The sequence below is a fragment of the Lynx canadensis genome, chromosome C1, assembly GCF_007474595.2.
Source record: "Lynx canadensis isolate LIC74 chromosome C1, mLynCan4.pri.v2, whole genome shotgun sequence".
NCBI lineage: Eukaryota > Metazoa > Chordata > Mammalia > Carnivora > Felidae > Lynx > Lynx canadensis.
The window spans coordinates 134,562,355-134,581,854 of record NC_044310.1 but is presented as its reverse complement, the minus strand read 5'-3'; the positions used below and the strand labels follow the sequence as shown (position 1 = coordinate 134,581,854).

General features: G+C 40.7%; 1 protein-coding gene across 6 annotated transcripts in view; it reads left to right on the top strand.

Annotated features, from left to right (window-relative positions):
• GTDC1 (glycosyltransferase like domain containing 1) overlaps positions 1–19,500 on the top strand; it is a 292,506-nt gene that overhangs the window by 210,906 nt on the left and 62,100 nt on the right. For 4 of the 6 annotated variants that reach the window (XM_030327481.1, XM_030327479.1, XM_030327483.1 and 1 more), the window contains one exon: positions 19,037–19,381. In XM_030327481.1, coding sequence (XP_030183341.1) covers positions 19,037–19,381 — 345 coding nt within the window. Of the gene's footprint in view, positions 1–14,523; positions 14,686–19,036; positions 19,382–19,500 lie in introns of all 6 variants that reach the window. The other 2 variants (XM_030327475.1, XM_030327474.1) reach the window with 1 other exon arrangement.

Here is a 19,500-nt window from a genome sequence, read left to right as displayed (position 1 = left end):
TGTATAGGTTTCCGATAGTTTTATTCACTTTTGCACGTTCCCCTTCAGTTGTATTTATGAAGCTTTTGATACGTTAAAACACTTTATTTTTACACAGACAAACCTATTCTTTATTTTTGTGGTTTCTACCTTTAGTGTCACGTCTAAAAAAGACCTTTCCTATTCCTAGATTATAACATGGCGGGGGGGGGGGGGGGGGGGGGGTGGGGAAGAAATGCTAACAGTACCAGAAGAAAATAATCACAAGCCAGAAAGCCAAGGTGTGGAAGTCGACACCAACAGGAAGAGAAAGGAGATCTGAGATGTGTCTGAAGGCAGTGGCAAAGGGGAAAATGAAACTGTTCCCTTATTTTATCCATTGAGGGCAACCTGTTCAATAAACCAGGTGCATGCACTTCCATTCTTGCCTCCTGTCCTCCCCTTCAAGGTCCTACAGCAGACCCCTTCAAGGTCCTACAGAGGAAGGACTGGAGGAAAAGAGAGGAGGGCTTGTTACATAGCTGGAACTCTTGGAGGGTCTCTCATGTGCATCCAATGCCTTCTGTCAGAGGAGGCAAATTCCAACTCTTTTGTGTGGTGCAGAGGTATGTTCTTTTGAGACGCTCCTGGGAAGACCTCGCACACAGAGGTAGGTACTCCTTAGCGTGAACGAAACCCTCTCTGCATGACCTCTAATCAGATCCTTCTCTCAGATCCTGCCCCAAGGGTATCCTCCTTGCCCCAAAGTCAACCTTCTTGAGCATAGTCCTTTCAATATGGATCTTGTACGACTCCCCTCCACCAGGGCCACGGGGAGGGCATGGGAGGAAATCAGGCATGCTTTCCCTTTCAAATGGCAGAAAGGGGAGCTGCTTCCATTGCTTCCTTTCTCCTTACCCTGCCATGTGGACAATCTCACTTAGCCTCCTACCTTCCGAATCTTGAAGTCAAGGGTATCATCAGGATAACCCTATGCCCTAGATTTTAGGGGGGCATGCAGTAGGTTCTCCCAAGAACACTTCTGAGCTCTGTTCTAGGAGCAGGAGGAGAGGGCAGGTTTTTGAATTTCAGCAGCTTGGCAGTCATCCAGTTTGGGGAAAGAGATGCCAGCCTCCCCTTCTGGCAAACATCCCAAATCTCTGTAATAAGAGGTTCCCATGGAGCCCATCTACTCCTGTGAATTTCCTCCTCGTATTTAGGCTGAGAGGGTGATGAGTAACAGTCACGGGGCCAATGTTTCTACTTTTAGTAAGTCCTGCAGAGGGGTGTCTCACACCTCCTTTTAGCCTTTGTAGGTATCAATCCTCAGGGTTAGGACCTCAGCTGAAATTCCAGGATAGTAGGAAAAGTCCCATTTTACACGTATGACATAGAGTTATTTGGGGTTGTGAACATATCACATGATAAAAAGTTTCTCATTTTCTTTTCCAAAATGTATCGTTAGTTATCACAGATATTTTCTCATTCGTTTATTACTTTTTTAATAGTGACCCATGCCATTAATAAATTCATACTCGTTTCTTCTAGAGGTATAGCTCTATTACAATAAAATGAAAAAATTATGTCAGAGGAGTGCTCTGTATTGCAAAGCCATTTCTATGTCACAGTGTATAGTCCTTTGAAGCAATATTTTGTTGATCATGGTGACAACAAATTCAATATATCTAATAATACTTCATAGCAGGTCTTCATTCTCTTTCCTGTTGATGTGACAGTCACTCTTTAATGAAACCTTATTTTGTATACTATTTGCATTGTAGATCAGGAATGAAGAGCTGAGTTTGCTTAAGCAAGAGCTGAGCTGTTTATACTTTTTATATTCTTCTATCAAGAAATAATTACCCTTCAACCAACCTTACCTCCTTCTACTTCACATATGCAAACCACCTGAAATAAAGCACACTCAAACACCCAAACCACGCAGCAGTATACAAAAACAATCAGGACCCAGAAAGCCATAAAATAGTGTATGCATAACCCTTTCCACTTCCTTGTATCAAGGCAGCCATTCCTTCAGCAAGTACATATGGAACATCTACTGTGGGCTGTAAACCTGGGAGGCAGTAGAGTTGATTTTGCTCATTTATTTAGTACAGGGAGGAAAGAATAAGATTTGTTTTAGCTCCAGTTCTGTAAAATCAAAATGTTTTTTCTGGCTTAACAAAGATGATACCGTAGTACAACTTTAGTATCTCTTGGTTTGTTATCTATAGTTCTCTACTGGAATACATCTACTACACATGGATTGGTTTTAAATGGCCTTCAGCACATTGCTGCAGGCACATCTGGCTGGTCGCTCTCCCTACTCCTAAACTTACATTCAATTTTACAATGATCTGACTTTTGACACCCTTAGAACTTGGTTGTACCCTGGCATATGTTATTGAAATGTTAAATGTGTATAAATTAGGGTGCACACTAATTCAGGTGGTATATGCAATACTTTAACATAGCCCGTGCTAACAAGATGCAGACTCAATACATCTAAATTATAGAATAAGTACATTTTTAAGATTACATGAATTTTTTTGTTTGTTTTATATGAGAACTCCACCAAATAGTTACTTTTCCCAAGATATTTATTATTATTAACATTTATGGTTAAAAGTATATAGTTTCCACTTGTATCCAATGTAGTATTAAAAGATATTTGCATCTCTCTGTGCTTATGACCCACAATGATACAAACTGTGAATGTATATAATTCTCCACTAAAAACATTTGCTCCTATTCAAGAACCCACTATTCAAAGAAAGAGTATTTTAAGGTGGAAAGTAAACAACCTTCTGCCAAAAGGGGCACCTGGGTGGTTCACTCCATGAAGCTATTTGACTCTTGATTGCAACTCAGGTCATAATCTCACAGTTCGTGGGATCGAGCCCCATGTCGGGCTCTATACTGACAGCATGGAGCCTACTTGGGATTCTCTGTCTCTCTCTCTCTGTCTCTCTCTCTCTCTCTCTGCCCCACTCAACGCACAAGTGCTGTCTCTCTTTCTCAGAATAAATAAACTTGAAAAAAAATTTTCTGCAAATAATGTTGAACCTCAAAATAATGGATTGTTGTGATCTTGAAACAACCAACATACTATCTCTTTAAAAAGCTTGAAAGAGGAGGGGTGCCTGGGTGGCTCAGTCAGTTAAGCATCCAACTTTGGCTCAGGTCATGATCTCACAGCCTGTGAGTTCAAGCCCCACATCGGGCTCTGTGCTGACAGCTCAGAGTCTGGAGCCTGCTTCAGATTCTGTGTCTCCCTCTCTCTCTGCCCCTCCCTCAGTCATGCTCTGTGTGTGTGTGTGTGTCTCTCTCTCTCAGGAATAAATAAAACATTTAAAAATTTTTTTTAAAAAACTTGAAAGAGGAAAACTCAATCACATGTTAAAAATGTCTAATTTTTCTTCTATTTGTTTTTCTTATGACAGCAGAGATTTCAGTTTGAGTAGGCACTCCATAAATACCTGCTGATTGACTAATAGTTTAAGGAAATGTCTTAGAGTTTCAATAATTGGTAAGATTTTAAGGAAGGACAAAACGTAGGTACAAATCTCTGTCTACTGCCTCACTTTGGTGAATCTGCAGCTTTTCCAGGCATAGTAATCGATACCTACGTGTGTCATCCTCACGTCTCCTCAAAACCTTCTTTATGATGTTTCCTGTCCAACATCTCTTACAGGTTAGCAAGTCAGAAACTGGCTATAACAGCCTTCTGTGGGATTCGGCCCTTAATTGCAAATACTGAAACTACTATACAGAAAAGATGAAGTAAGTTTTTAAAACAGTAGAATAGATCTATAACATGAGAAATAAAAGATACTATAAAAATTACTGCATATTTTTAAAGGACTAAGTAGAATTTTTATATATTCATTAAAATGAACTCCATGGATATGTTAAGTATCAGACGTGTGTGAAGAGAGAATTAGTGACCTAGAAGCTATATATTAAAAAATAAAAGGATAAGAATCCAGCACATGTCTAATAAGACTTCCAGAAGGAAAAATTAGAGAAAGTGTTAGAGGCAATATTCAGAGATTTGGGCAAGAAATTTCCAGATTATTAAAGTCATGCATCATACATATATTTAGTTTTAAAAGGTCAGAGAGTACAAAGAAGTCTGTAAAACAAAGCAAAATCCCTTTCCCCAGTCCTTCCCACCCCTAAGCTCTCCCACCTGTAGAGTCTACCAGTGACAAAATGTTTAAATTTTCTTGTCTTGCTCTTTCTTAATCTTTAAAATAGATATGATCTATTGACTTCCTATGAGTAGAAATTATTTAGTTACCTCTCTTACGAGTATCCATGTGCATGCGCACGGGTGCACACATGTGCACGCACATACTTTCCCTCACCCTATCCTTCCAATATGGCTATATCTCAACTTTTGATTAAAGATTCTGTGTTTATAGCATTATTGCTATGTAAGTATGTTTCCTGCTGAGCATCGTGGTAGTTTGTTTTTAGGTTTGTTTTTTTTTTTTTCTTGAACAACTCTTTACCTTTTTCCTGGGGCTAATTATTGCTTTGACTTTATCTGCTTAGTTTCTGTGTCACCATCATAAACTCGTTCCCAAGCTTTGTGGCTGTCACTAAGTCATCATTTTGATATGGTCAGTCACATTAGAAAAGCTATCATTTCCATGTTTGTTCTTGGATACCCCCTTCCTGGAGGACCCCATTTTTTGCCCTCTGTTCCTTCTAGTTGCTTTCTGGGCCCTTGAGTCAACTATTTCCTGGATCCCATGTCTCTCTCTTGTTTTATGTTCTCATCTTAGTGTGCTGTATCTACCTGTGAGGTATGCACATGGGAGCTAAAATTTCTTAGGAACTTGCATGTCTAAAAATGACTTTATGGGGCGCCTGGGTGGCGCAGTCGGTTAAGCGTCCGACTTCAGCCAGGTCATGATCTCGCGGTCCGTGAGTTCAAGCCCCGCGTCGGGCTCTGGGCTGATGACTCAGAGCCTGGAGCCTGTTTCCGATTCTGTGTCTCCCTCTCTCTCTGCCCCTCCCCCGTTCATGCTCTGTCTCTCTCTGCCCCCCCAAAAAAATAAATAAATAACGTTGAAAAAAAAAAATTTAAAAATGACTTTATCCGGCCTCATATTTGATTGATATTCGACTGAGTTTTGAGTTCTCATTGAAAATCATTTTCCTCTTAAGTTTGAGGTAATGTTCTATTGTTTTTTACTTTTTGAACTTCCTGTTGAGAAGTCCCATTCTTATCTATTTCTGATCCCTTGCATGTGACTTCCTGTTTGCTCTCCCAAAAGGTGTTAGATTTTCTATTTCACCTCTGGTGTTCTGAAATTCCATAATTCTGCTTGGATTGGATTTTTGTCCCTTTCTTATGCTGGTCACTCATTCCTTTCAGCACTAAGGATTTTCTTATATTTTTCCTTTGGTTTTCTCCCCCATGATTTTCTCCAACTCCTTTCTTCAACTCCTATTCACCAACATTGAACCTTAAATGGACCTGATTTTGTTTCTCTTCTCCTACTCCACTCTTTTCATTTTTGTTTTTCTGCTGTCTGTAAAATTTTCTCAACCTTATCTTCCAATTTTTCTAATGATTTCTTTTTAGTTATGATATTTTTATTTGCAAGCACTCTTTTCTGTTCCTGAATGTTCTTTCTTATTGCATTCTATTTTTCTCACCATGAATGTAAAATCTTATTTTATCATTGTGGATATGATAGGATTTTTTTTTTTTTTTTTAAGTTTTCATTTACTCCTCCCTCTGTCTCAGTGTCTTTCAAGGTCCTTTTCTGTAGTGGTTTGCTTTGTCATATTTATTTCATGTTAATAGTTTTCTTCAAATGTCTGATGGTCCCTGGCTGTCCTTTCAGATTTGAGAGTGAGACCCTGAAAGATGTTTAGAATTTCGGAGACAGGGCCTATGGACTAGTGACCATTTTCATGGAATGAGCAAACAAGGGATTCACTTGCGGCACCCCCGCATGTCATTGTCGACAGGTCAGTCCAGTTAGTTTCCAGAGAAAGTCTCCTCCAATCACCTGTATGGGGAATCTCATGCTGTCTGAGAGCCAAATGGTTAGGGAAGGGCGCTGGAGAGGGGTGACCAATAAATGGGCACAGTTTCACTTAATTTCCCTCACGCTTGCCTTTAGCCTTACTGAACCCCTCAAGTGAGGAAGCCTCCTTTCTGTTGTTGAGGTAGAGGGTGGGAGGTGGGGAGAGAGGGGAGACCAGAGGCAGATCACTGTGCATGGGGAGGTTGTCATATCAGAGGGGTTTGTGCTCACTGCATAGAGAATTGTTACCAGTTCTGTTTTCAGTTCTGCTCCACATCTGCACCTCCCGAGGTACCTGGCATGTCCGATACCTGAGCCTTTGGAGTTTCTCTGCAACAAATGAACTGCTGCTTCTTGGCTAACATCACATGCACAAGCAAAATCGTCTGCACGCATAGACGTGTCCTGCCTCCTCCTCTTTGCTCAAACACCACTCATTCCTATGCTTTCCATCTTCTGAAATTTAGTTGCCATTTCTTTCCTGTTGTCATCTTTTTCAATTTTCCTCTTTGTTCTTGAAAGTCTTTGCCGTTTTTAAAAATTCCCATACCATTATTTTAGTGGCAATTCAAAAGGCAAGAGGTATTTAAAATTGGTGTTTGCTCTGCTGTGTGTCCCCAGTCCATTCTTCATACTGCAGTAGAGTGTTTATTTAGCCCCCGTCTGCCTGTAAACTTTTCAAATGGCCACACACCGCTTCACTTATATTTTATTTATTTTTTTTTTCAACGTTTATTTATTTTTTGGGACAGAGAGAGACAGAGCATGAACGGGGGAGGGGCAGAGAGAGAGGGAGACACAGAATCGGAAACAGGCTCCAGGCTCTGAGCCATCAGCCCAGAGCCCGACGCGGGGCTCGAACTCACGGACCGCGAGATCGTGACCTGGCTGAAGTCGGACGCTTAACCGACTGCGCCACCCAGGCGCCCCAACTTCACTTATATTTTAAAGGCAGAAAAGCCTTCACCTGGTTATACCTTGGACCTCATTTTTGTCCCTCCCCTACCGCACCTTCATTCCTATTCACACCCAATTGACGCTCCGGCCATATTTTGCTTTTTCCACTGGACTGTGTTTTCCCTCCAGGTCCTTTGCACATGCCATGACTCTTGGCACAGCCCACGACTCACAACTGGCTACCTTCCAGTCACCACCGTAGCCTCAACTGAAAGATCACCTTCTCTAGAGAGCCTTCGTTGGCACCAACCCTGTCTCCAGGACTGGGTTCCCATCATCCTAACACCTATTCTTTCCTGATCAGAGCACCTACCACATCGTGTGTTCCACGAAGGCAACCTTGCCATTTGCTCGGCACAGAGTGGGCACTCCAGTTTTTGTGGAATGGTGATTGAATGGTTTTTTCCTCCGAACCTTTTTCACTCAGTATTTAAACGCCTTTCTTAACCTTCAAGCCTTGGTCATAGTCTAGTAATAGCCCAGCAGTTTACCCATCTGTTGTATTTTGACCTCTGTTTTCCAAACTTTCCATACTGGAAACTGGAGAAAACCTGAAGTAAGCGGAAGTGTTTGTACACTCACTTTGTACACTTGAAGGCTTTATTTCAAAGTAATAGTAACAAAACTGTATCTTCCAGTAATATCAGTTCAGAATAAAGTCAGGTTCTGTGGCTTAACAATTAGGCAGCAATAGAATCAGTACGTGATGTGGATCAATACTTAGTGCCGTAGCATTTAATGCGGTAGCAGGGAAAAAAAAAGCGGGTTCTGCTGGAAGTTGGATTTGCTGGTGATTTTGATTTATTCAGGTTGTGGATGGGCAAATGAAAAAGGGAAAGGAAAAAAAAAAGACTCGATTTTTTGATGCCCATCTGTTCGTGCTTCAGAGACCTGGAAACTGATGTTTTAAATTTCCTGGTTTTACTTTCTTGGTTTATGCAGCTTTAAGAAGGGAAAAGATGGAAACTCTCAGTTAGAAAAATGAAAAGAATAAAAGGGAAGGAAAGGAAAAGTGAAAGGTAGGAAAAAAGTACGAAAGGCAACAAGTAATAGAAAGGGAGGAATATATTTGTTTGATTTATAACATTAGGCCTTTTTGTAATTCGTGTGCCTCTAGGCATGAGTACAAATCTTTGTTTAGTATACAAATGAAAATAAGGTAACATTAAAATGCCCGCCTTACATGGAGAGCTAAAGTGTAACTGGTAAGAGTTAGCAAGAAAAACATATCTTTAAAAAGGCATCAGTCTGGTTCAGAAAGTAGGCTTAACTATGAAATGGCAGTGGAGCCAGAGACCAGAATTTTTTTAAATATTGAGTATCTTTTCATAACAATGACCACGTAATGATAATCTTCACCATTATAATCAGTAATTAAAAAAAAAATAGTATTTACTGAGATCTTACTATGTGCCAAACAACATGGAAAGCCTCATTCTGCAAGGCAGCAATAATACTATTCCCATTTTACAGATGACGTGACTGATACTTAAAAAACTCTTTCCCCGGGTCAGCTAGGAAGTGGCAGAGCCCTGAATTTGAAACAGACAATGGACTCAGAGCCCTGCTGACCCAGTATGCCATTTTGGCTGTGAATAGGGACCGTAAGATCAAATCAGTAGGTTTGATAGGATATTTTGATCCTCGTTCTTCTGTGAGAAGTCTCCGACTGGCCGTATTCTCATTGCTTAGGGGAGAAAACCCAGGTTTAGAAAAATTAAGTGACTTCATTCACAACCAAACAAATTTTTAGGAAAAATTTCTTTCCTAACACTCCATTCTCTATTATTTTTTCTTATTCTTAATCAACAAGTAACATTTTGTGCCACACAATAAAATTCACATTTTCTCATCTTTATCCTCCAAAGTCTTTCTTTTATCAGTTTTGATAGTCAGCTCTCTCTTCTTTGACAATATTCTCTTGTTGTCACTGTCTGTCAGCATAAACATAGTGCCTCCTACTCCGCTAGTTTCCTAATACTCTATTCAGGAAATTTCACACATCACAGTGTTGACCCTTCCTCCTTTTCTCTGCAGCAGTGTCCATTTATATTGGTCAACTCAGGCTGCCATAACAAATTACCACGGGCTGGGTGGTTTAAAGAATAGACATGTATTTTCTCACATTTCTGGCCGCTGGCCACCTGAGATCAGGGTGCCCGCACGGTTGGTATTGAGTGGGGCTCTCTTCCTGGCTTGCAGGTAGCTGGCTTCTGGCTGTGTCCTCACACGTGGCAGTGGAAGGGAGGAGAGGAAAAAGAGACACAGGGAAAGAGAGATCTCTTCCGCCTCTTTCAAGGCCACAGTCCCTACCGTATTAGGGCCCAATCTTTATGACTTCATTTAACCCTTGTTACCACCTAAAGACCCTGTCTCCAGACATAGTCACATTAAGGGTTACGGCTTCAATATACGAATTTTGAGGGAACACCTTTCAGTCTGTAGCACCAGTGCAGTGATGTCATGCTCAAAAAGGAGAGTCTCTAATTGGAAACGCTTCCAAAGGAGAATTCTTTTATTTGTTTGGAAAGAAGAAAGTGATCCTTTTTTTTTAATATCAACGTATTTTCCCATCCTGCTTCAACTTCTAAATAATGGCTTCTCAAAAAAAAAAAAAAAATCATGGGATAGAACATGTGATTAGACATAATATTTAGAGTTTCCTTCGGTGCTTTATTGAGGCTATAGAAAACATGGGATTCCCAGAATAGTGAGAATAGTTACTTGCCAACAAGGTATATCCTGGCAAAGCTGCTTGCTTTGAGCCTATGTACGTGTGAAACAGCTACTTCATCTTGAGTGAAAGAGATTACTTCAGATCCACATTTGGGAACTCTTTCATTTTTTTATACACTATCATTAAAATAAGTAAGGTGAAAGGATAGAAGATAGTGAAATTTTGCTTCTTGAGTTATTAATGAAACATAATGAACAACTTATTAAGTTTGAATTTAAAAGTGAGATCATTTTAGTAACAGAATCAGTACACACAGTTTAGTTTAAAGGTGATGTGGAAAATTTACACTTTCGGGAGCTGGGAGTCCAAAATGAGTGTGAAATGTTACTACGTATGCACTAAAGGTTTTGTAAATACAGATATAACATAGGAGGATCCTAAATAATTGTTGGGTGAATATTTGTTGATGGATTGCAGTTTCCTATTCTCTAACTGGGAAATTTGGTGTTACCCAAAATGGCCTTAGGGCTCACTCCTTATATTATGGACGTTAACTTGAATGAGCAAAGGTGTGGGAAGTTTACTTACGTGTGCTCTGTACACACCACAGTTCTCTTTTAATCCTCTCCAGAAATTTGCAGATACAGATACTATCACATTTTGTAGACTATGAAGCACAGGTTCAGAGAAATAAAGTGATGTGAATAAATCCACGAGCACAGGAAGCGCCTGTGTACTGAAACAATCTGGATTATCCTCTGTGCAACATGCCCATTGCTTAAGTGGACTTACTTACAGTGCTTCACGGAGATTTCTTGCCACCTGTCCTCCCCAAATAATTTTTGCATAGGCTCACCATGGTATTTGAAGTGATTCTGTTTGTGGTAAATTCCCTTGAGTTAAGGTACTTGCCCCCTTTGAAGGGTGGGACACATTGAGCCTGGAAGGTGGCTAATACATTGTGGGAGGAAGTTTAAGATTGGTTTCCAAAAAGACCGACAATGGAGAGCAGGGCAGGATTCAGGGCTAGATCTAAAGTGGGGCTTAGTTCCAACATATAGCCTACAAGAGGCTAAGTGTGGGGAGTAGCAAGAGTTCCCAGGCAATCAGAAAGTAGTCTGAAGGTCTTAGGGACTCACTCACCAGTGGGTGGAGAATGCTTGAAATGGAAGAGGTAGAAAAATAAAGATTCCCTGTTTTCAGTTTAGCCTACAGTCCTGCCCAACTATGTTGAATTGCTCTAGGAAAGCTTGTGTAAACCAGAGGGTTTTCTTGTTCTAAGAGAGCTCTTGGGGAGGAGTGGAGATCATGAGAAGTAAGCTTACATGTGCTCACAAAGATGGCTCTGAATGTGATAAACATTTGTTCTGTCAACGTGCAAGGTAGGTTTTCTTCTTCTCGTACATTTATGAGGCAAGAATGTATTTATTCGTAAGGGATTTTGTAAAATTGCACAAGACAAACTGCTCACAGAGGCAGGTGGTTAAATGAGCAATATATACAATCTAAAACACTTTGAAATCCAAAGAGAACAGAGCCTTGAGGCATAACTGTTTAAGTTAAATAATACTAACCACATAAACTGTGTTGTCAGAAGAGGTCATGTAAACAAACGGTGTAAGTGAGGTATATGAGAGTGTTAGATGTTCAGAAATGATTCTTAGAAGTCGTGGTGGGAAACAAAAATAAAAAGCAATAGGTTCATGAGCACAGGACCACCTTTTCCTATGAGAGCCATACATCCCAGCTCTTTAAAGGACAGCCATCAGAAAATGATGGACCTTAAATAGGGGAGGGACCTGCAGTGTGTCTTTTGGGCAGCCTTTGAGAGAAGGTGCTGTCATCACCAAGAGTGTCATCTCTGGGCCCAGGCATGGCTAATGAGGCCAGTCTGATCACCACAAATTTGCTTTCAGTCTCAGCATGCGTTTCTCGGGCTAATAAGTGGGGTTTGCTTGTTAATTTTCACTGCAGCTAGTTTCTCTGGATTCTGTTTTTTCTATCTTGTCACAAAGCAGACTCTTCATAGTTTAAGTAAGACTCTCTTGCCCAGTGCCCTCTCACAGGCTGCTGTCAGTATTTCATGTTGACTTTGCAAGTTTACACCACGGGAGATGAAATTTGGTTCGGGCACCAAACACTGAACATCTAAACAGCATGGCCTAACCAGCCACAGCGGTGTTGGATGGCAGTTCCCCCAGAGCGTTTGTGCTATGTGTGTGTGGATTGTGACTGACTCATCCGTGATTTGAATTTGTTCGTATTTTGTTCCGCCAGGAGTTTCTTATTGAAACAGCCTTCACAGACATGTGCCATCTATTTTAGGAGCATTAGCCCTTAGCCATCTCCAGGAAAGAAGAACAAGCATCCTACAACCAACCAACCAGGCAGAAGTCTGTCTTTCTGTTTCATGCTGTGGTCTCCAAACATCTAGTTTTAATTATGATGGATTTTCTTGCTTGTGATTCCTTTATTTCGTGAAGATAGTGTGGCAAGAGATACAGGGGGGGTAGATGTGTACACATGAGAATGCTAGATCTTTACTTTTATACTTTATAGTTTTATATAAATCTGCTTACCATATAAGTGATATATTGGACACATGTGGGCTAGCATGATTTTTTAATTATCTCTGATATTTGCTTATGTGGCAACATTCTAAAAATGTTAATTTTGTAATTAATTTCCAGCACATTGTTTGGAAACAGTAAATAGTTTTTGTTATAAATCACCCGAGAACTTAGATCACTAAACTGCGTGGATGTGTCTTCCCAGTTGGTTTTGGAAAAGTTATGTATCTTTTTGATTCCTATTTCCTTTCTCCTCAATTCTCAGTGTGGTTTATATCCAAGAATCCACAGAAATTGCTGTGATAAAATCAAATGATATTTTTTTCTGCTATCATCCATATTAGCCTTGAACCATATCTTCTGTCACTTTTTTTCACAGCTTCTCCTCATTTCTTTCAAACTTCCTTTTGTCTGCTGTTACGTGGCTTGGTATATGGCCTTCGGTTTGAGTTTCATCATTTCTCATGTGAGCACATTTCCCCACTCCTTCTGCCGTTCCTACAATATAAAATATGCCACCACCCATCTTGCTTCTCAGACTCTGGCTGTGCATCTCCTAGGGTCTCAAGTAGCATTTCCCAGGATATCCTTTGTTACACATTAAGTCTTAAGGTGCATGCTTGGGGGTGGGGGAGTCCTCGTTTCATGAAGTGTTAAGTTTGAGAAACAATACACATAATAGTCCTATTACATAATAGGTGTTCAATAAACATTTTATTGAATAAACAAAAGAATGAATAAGTGAACATACTTATGGTATACACTAGCATGTACTTTGGGAAGTTCTTGAGTGAGTAAGTGTTTAGGTCTGTTTAACCCAGCATTTACCAAATGTGTTTTCTCACAAAACCTTCTCTATCTAGTAATGCATAAAGCGCACGTTGTGAAAACTCCAGCCTAAATGATACAATGCGGTGGCCATACCACTCTCCCTCCCTCAAACCCAAGCTAATGTCCAGAGAACCTGAGCTTTGTCAGCTCCTTCTTGCCTACCCCACGGGCAGGCCACTTTCTCTTTTTTTATTTTTATTTTTGAGAGAGAGAGACAGAGACAGAGACAGAGACAGAGACAGAGACAGAGACAGAGCACCAGCAGGGGAGGGGCAGAGAGAGAGGGAGACACAGAATCTGAAACAGACTCCAGGCTCTGAGCTGTCAGCACAGAGCCCGACACAGGGCTCAAACTCACAAACTGTGAGATCATGACCTGGGCCGAAGTCGGACACCTAACCAACTGAGCCACCCAGGCGCCTCCAGGCCACTTTCTCTATTTCGGTTGCTGATGGGCTCCTCCCTCTGCCTTGGCTCAAACCTGCAATACTCTTTAACCAGTTATGCTGCCTTTCTCTTTAATCATCCACTAATTTGCACCATTTTTCAAGTGCTGTCTTCCAAATCTGTTTTGAGAAGCAAGACCACTGATAATCTCTGTCTTGTGGATTCTTATCTGTGGGTATTTATGAGATTCTATAGGTTGAACTCACTATATTAAGTACTTTTTATTGAAATCTCTCAAAGGGATATTTGTAGGCAGTGTATTCCATCATGACGCACATGTCAGCCATGATATTCTCTTCCACAGCCCATGAATCAGTATTCATGTCCCAAGTCTACTTGACTTGCTTTATTTTATCACCTTCCTTCTGACTACCTCCATTAGTCAACGAAACATACTCTAGCCTCTCAACTTTAGCAGAAATAAGCTAAGATACCTAGAGCATTTCCTGTATTTGCCATCAGTCTTAACATCATTTAAAGCCACTCTCAAACCTAGTGTTTCCAGATTGATCTGAATAAGGCCATTCCTATAGGGCCAGCTCTAAGTCTGTGTGTGTGGACATGGGGTGGTGGGAAGCAATCCAATTTAGGTCTAGAAAGTACATGCACCAGCTGTGTCTTTGAACATTGCCCAACGTAGTACCGGGGTTTTGTGGCAGTGCCTCTGGAACCACGTTGGCGGACAGAGGTGGTGAGGAAGGAATGGTGGTTGTGAGGACAGGAGGCGGTAGGGAGGCTCTGCTTCCGTTTCACAGATGAGCTGTTGGTGGGGAAAAATGGTTGGGGCAGGGCCCCATGGCTAATAGTAGACTGGAAATGATTACAGTGATCAGAATATTCCTAAAAGTAAAAACAGGTTCTGATAGAGCTGAGAGACTCAGAAACGGGGAAAGACATTCTACGAGTACGATGGGCAGTAGCATTTCCTTAAGAAAAATTGGGCAATTATTAAAAGGCAGATCTGGCAGAAGCTCTAAAACGCAGCTCACTGGTTTTCTTCTGACTCTCTTCTCTCTTTCACTCCTTATCTCAGGACCTTTTCTCTTCTCATTAACACCTCCACCAGAATTGGAGCTGGGGAAGAGAAAGGAAATGTTCAGACATGTGCCTATTTGCATACTCACTCTCTTGAGTTAATGCCAGTACGGCAGCACATTCTGTCCAGTTCAATAGAAAAGCCAGTTTCACCCCATCGGTAAGGTATTATTTTCTTTTTTAGCATAGAACAGTTTATTGCCAAGCTTCTCTTAACTGTACATTACAAATAGCGTCTGATTAAGAATGTTCTGGATGGGTTAATTAGTGTGGTGACTATTATTAAGCAAACTGCTTGTTAGTATTATGCCTATTTGATCTTGGTATTGATGTGAAGTAATTGACCATAGAGCTACATTTAGAAAAGCTGGAATAAAGTTTTTTGATTTCTATTATGGCAATAAATTGTTTATATTAAACATGTCTATGAAAATATGAGTTTCATGGCACAGAGAATCAGAATAGACTCTGTGGAATGGTAGATGCGGATTGTTTTGTTGTGTTTTGTTTTGTTTTTTAGTAATATTAATACATTTGTCCAGCTTGCTTCACGACCAACTCTGTTAGAGCAAAGTAGTAAAAAGTTATTTCAGCATGCTACTGCAGAGTGTATGAAAAAGTAAGATGATTTTAACTTCCCTCACCTAAAGGACATATTTCCTTTTTACTTTAGCTAACTGCCTAACTACTTCTCTAACAATCACCATATATAAACAGACTATCATAGAAAAATATGGGAAGATATTCTAAGCAAGGAAAGCATAGCATGGAACCACCTTCTTTCATATACAGGATTATTATCTATATTATTTATTGGTATTTTGTCCAGTTCTGTTATTAAGTTTCCCTCACTATTGCATTTCCATAGGGAATTTATTCCATGAGCTAATAAATTACACCATCAGGGAGGGTTTTTTTGAAATTCAGCTTAAATTTTCCCATTCTTAATTTCATCTCATTACTCCTAGTTATACCCCCTTGTACCCGGCTAAATAATTATTCTCTTTCCTTGGAGACTCCTATTATGTACCCCTCTACTTGTCACTTAACTAGGCTATTCATAGTTAGCTCCTTTAATCTGCCCTCATAAATCACTTCTTCCATTGCCTTAATCATTATTATTGCTCTTCTAAGAACTCTCTAATTTTCAAACATATACAGTTACAGGTGCCCCAGATGAAACCAGCTTTTGCACAGCCCCCTGTCCCCACAGACGCGGTACCTTCCTTCTCTGTACACCACAGTCCATCACAAAGTGGCACCAGTTTGCTGGGCAAATCAACACAGGCTCATCTTGTCAAACTGCAGACACTCTCAACAGTGTTTTCTGTGTGTCCAACTTGCCTTCAGGATTTTCTTTCTCAACTTCATAACATTAGTAAGCTGAGTTTCTGCTTACGGTCCGTATTTATGTTCTGTATCTTTCCATGTCCCCACCTATCAAGTCAGTCATCCACAACCTGTGTCAGCATGGGATTCTGTTCATCCTTGCGAACATTAGCCTACCGCCCTGCCCACAGCTAAATTCCTTGTCCCTTACCCATTCCTGTTGTTTACTACTCTTTAGCCAATCTCCCATCCCTTTTAATTGGCAATTGTATTCACATGCTGGCCAATATAAATGGGTTTTAAGAGTAAGTTGGGTCATGATAAAGTTTTCTAAGATAAAGTTATGTTGTTTCAATGCCTGCTGATGCATATAGATATAGATATAGATATAGATAGATACAGATTTTTTGTTTTTTTGGTGACTCCTTCCTGCACTAAATTTGTAATTCTGTTAAAATCCTTTTTAAGCTTGCCTGGCATCCTTTATCCAACATACAAACAAACAGGTTTCTTCACTCGCTTTATTGTTGTTTTCCAGATATGTACAGATGTTCCTTCTCTTGCTGTTTGTTTCATTTGTTTAAACGTTGAGATATTGTCAGGGCCACTGGCTGGCTCAGTTGAAGGAGCATGTGACTCTTGATCGCAGGGTTGTGAGTTTGAGCCCCACATTGTTTTTTTTTTAAAAAGTTAAGATATTGTTATAGTTTGCTCTTTTTTTCCTTTTGTGGTGTCCAGTGGGAGCTTTTCCATTGGATTTCAGTTCCTTAGAGTCTCCTCAGTGTTTTTGAATTTGTTTCAGGAATAATGATCGTTAGTTCCCATAATAGTTCAGTAATGTGAGATATGAAACTATGATCTGTATATGCCCAAGTTTATTTTTAAATCAAGAATTAATTTATTATTTCATTAGGGTATACCAAAGGAGTTAGCACCATTTTTGTGTTTTATCCATCTGTCTACAATCATGTATTTATTACTTGCAGGGTTCTTATATATAAGGTAATTTATCTCAAAGGGCTTTATGAGACAAGCACAGAAGCCCCCAAACAAGCTTTTTGGTTCTGTCACGTATACAGCAAAAGACCTTGTTTCCAGCCTACAGCAGAACCCACCCCATTCATTCGTGTTGCCCATCAGTCCTCGCCCTCCGACCTAGCGAACGTCCTCGACTCCTCTCTCCTGTCCTGGTCCCTTAGCACACTTCTTATACTTACCTTCACCTCTTCTCACCTTGCTTGAAATCATTGGCCTCGTCTGTTGGCCTTGAGATTGTTGGCCTCGAAATCGTGTGACACACCACCGATTCCATACCTGCCATCTGAAACTTTTTTCTGGCTTCACTTTTTCTCCTTCCCTCAGCTTTGTAAGAAAGCTTGGTCTAGTCTCTTTCATAAGACCTACTTACTTTCCCCCTGGCCAAGAATCCTACATGCTATGCTGTTCTCCTGAAAGTCTTGCAAGACTTTTCTATTTCTTCAGGATCCACCTCCCTTCCCTAGCATGTGTCCCCAGGTGAACACCCTAGCGACTACACCTATGTGCACCTGCCCCATTAAGGAAAACTGATCTTGCTTCCCCATTCTCCTCTCAACCTCTCTTTCTCGGCCTCTCCCTTTTTGATGTGCACACTGTAACCTGCAGGCTGATTTCTGCCTACACTCTCCACAGGGACTCCCCTTTGAATAGCGAGAGATCCAAAAGCTCTTTGTTTTATCTGATGCTCTGGTACCTATGGAGTGTTTCGTACCCCCCCCCCCTTATGCATTTTTAAGGTTTCTTGATTCCTTTCTTTTTTTTTTTTAAATTTTTTTTTTCAACGTTTATTTATTTTTTGGGACAGAGAGAGACAGAGCATGAACGGGGGAGGGGCAGAGAGAGAGGGAGACACAGAATCGGAAACAGGCTCCAGGCTCTGAGCCATCAGCCCAGAGCCTGACGCGGGGCTCGAACTCACGGACCGCGAGATCGTGACCTGGCTGAAGTCGGACGCTTAACCGACTGCGCCACCCAGGCGCCCCTCTTGATTCCTTTCTTACACGTTGTTTTGAGACTCTTAATTCACTTCAACAGGGTGATATTACTCTCTCAGATTCTCTTTTTACTCTTCCAAATGTTCCTTATTGCTCTCCTTCCATAGTTCTTCTCCCTCACCTATCTCTTAAATGCATGTGCTCTCCATTTCTTCACTTGCCCAACAGTGCAGGGAAGGGGTCAAGTCTCAGGGACTCAGAGAAAGCACTTGTTGTCTGGCCTCAGTCTACCTTTCTACACCTCAGACTCTGGGACTTGACCCCAGTCTCTTTGGATTGCTTGTTATTCACTGAAGAATTTATGTTCTTTCACGTCCCTTTGCTTTGATCACAACATTCCCTCAGTTCAGAACTTCCCCCTCTCTGCCTTTCAGACTCCTTCAACTAAAACCGTCTGCCAGCCTTTACTGATCCCCCAAGTCAGAATTAATCTCTAGTTCTGTTTAAAAACTTGGGATGCCCATTCTTTATATGTTTCACCACAGGTTAGTTGGTTTGTGTCTGTTCTAAGCACTACTGGTTTGCTCCCCAATAGACGGTGAGCTTCTTGATCTCATTTTATTTAGATGCCTCTAGCAGTAAGTAACAGATATCAAACTCTGTATGGCAAAGCATTATGGGAAGATGGGAGAAATGGTACTGAAAAAAATATTCGGGGACTAGTCTCAAGGTCAATGTAATAAAAATGTGTGTCCCAGGTTCCCAGGCATACCGAACAGTCATGTGAGCAGAAATGGCCAGTGTTAATCAAGGAAGTTTCGAGCGGTTTTGTTGGGTAATGACTAAGTGTGGCTTGGAATATACACTGGGCCATGCAGTGACTGGAAAATGTAAAATGGAACTGCAGCAAGATGCGTGAGGAGAGAGTGATAAATCATCTCTCTACTCGGATTTTTCACGGGATGTACGGTGCAGGTTTTACAGCCAGCGAAACAGTTTGAAAACAATGTGGTCTAATTTCAAACTTTTGAACTTTCTGTGGATGGCTACTACTTTTTTGTATTTTTCCTACTGGTATGTTGGTTACAGATTTAGTTTATTTTTTTTTATCACTTTTATACATCATCCTCATGTCCTTACAGAAAGGTAAAGGAGACGCTTTAAATAGTATTTTCACTGAAAGTGTATTGCATTTCCTTTTTGTAACAGATTCATGCCCAAGCACAAAACAACCCATCTACAGAAGATTCTCAGCCTTAAAGGAAATGGTGGTGCTGCTCCATCGATGGCCCCTGCTTTCCACCAGGAGCAGAAAGGTTCTGAGAATCTATTGAAGAATTTTAATTCAGAGTCTGGACCCTGTAATGCTGCACAACAAGAAAACCTGGGTAGCTCATTAATGCAGGAGCCAGACTTGAGAATGTGCCACTCATCAGATAATTCGAGCTCTCTTCATGAGGAAGATAAACAAAATACGACTTCTAGTCCCTGTGACATTTTCGGTGGAATTGACGATCCACAAAGACCACTGCACATTGTGTGGCCTCACAGGTGGTAAGTTTAAGACACCCCAATTTAGTGAGAGTTGGAGACTGGTCATAGAAAATATATTCTAATGGTTGACTTAGTAATTTATTGTCCCCATAGCTTTAGAAAAAGGTGGCATTATTGAT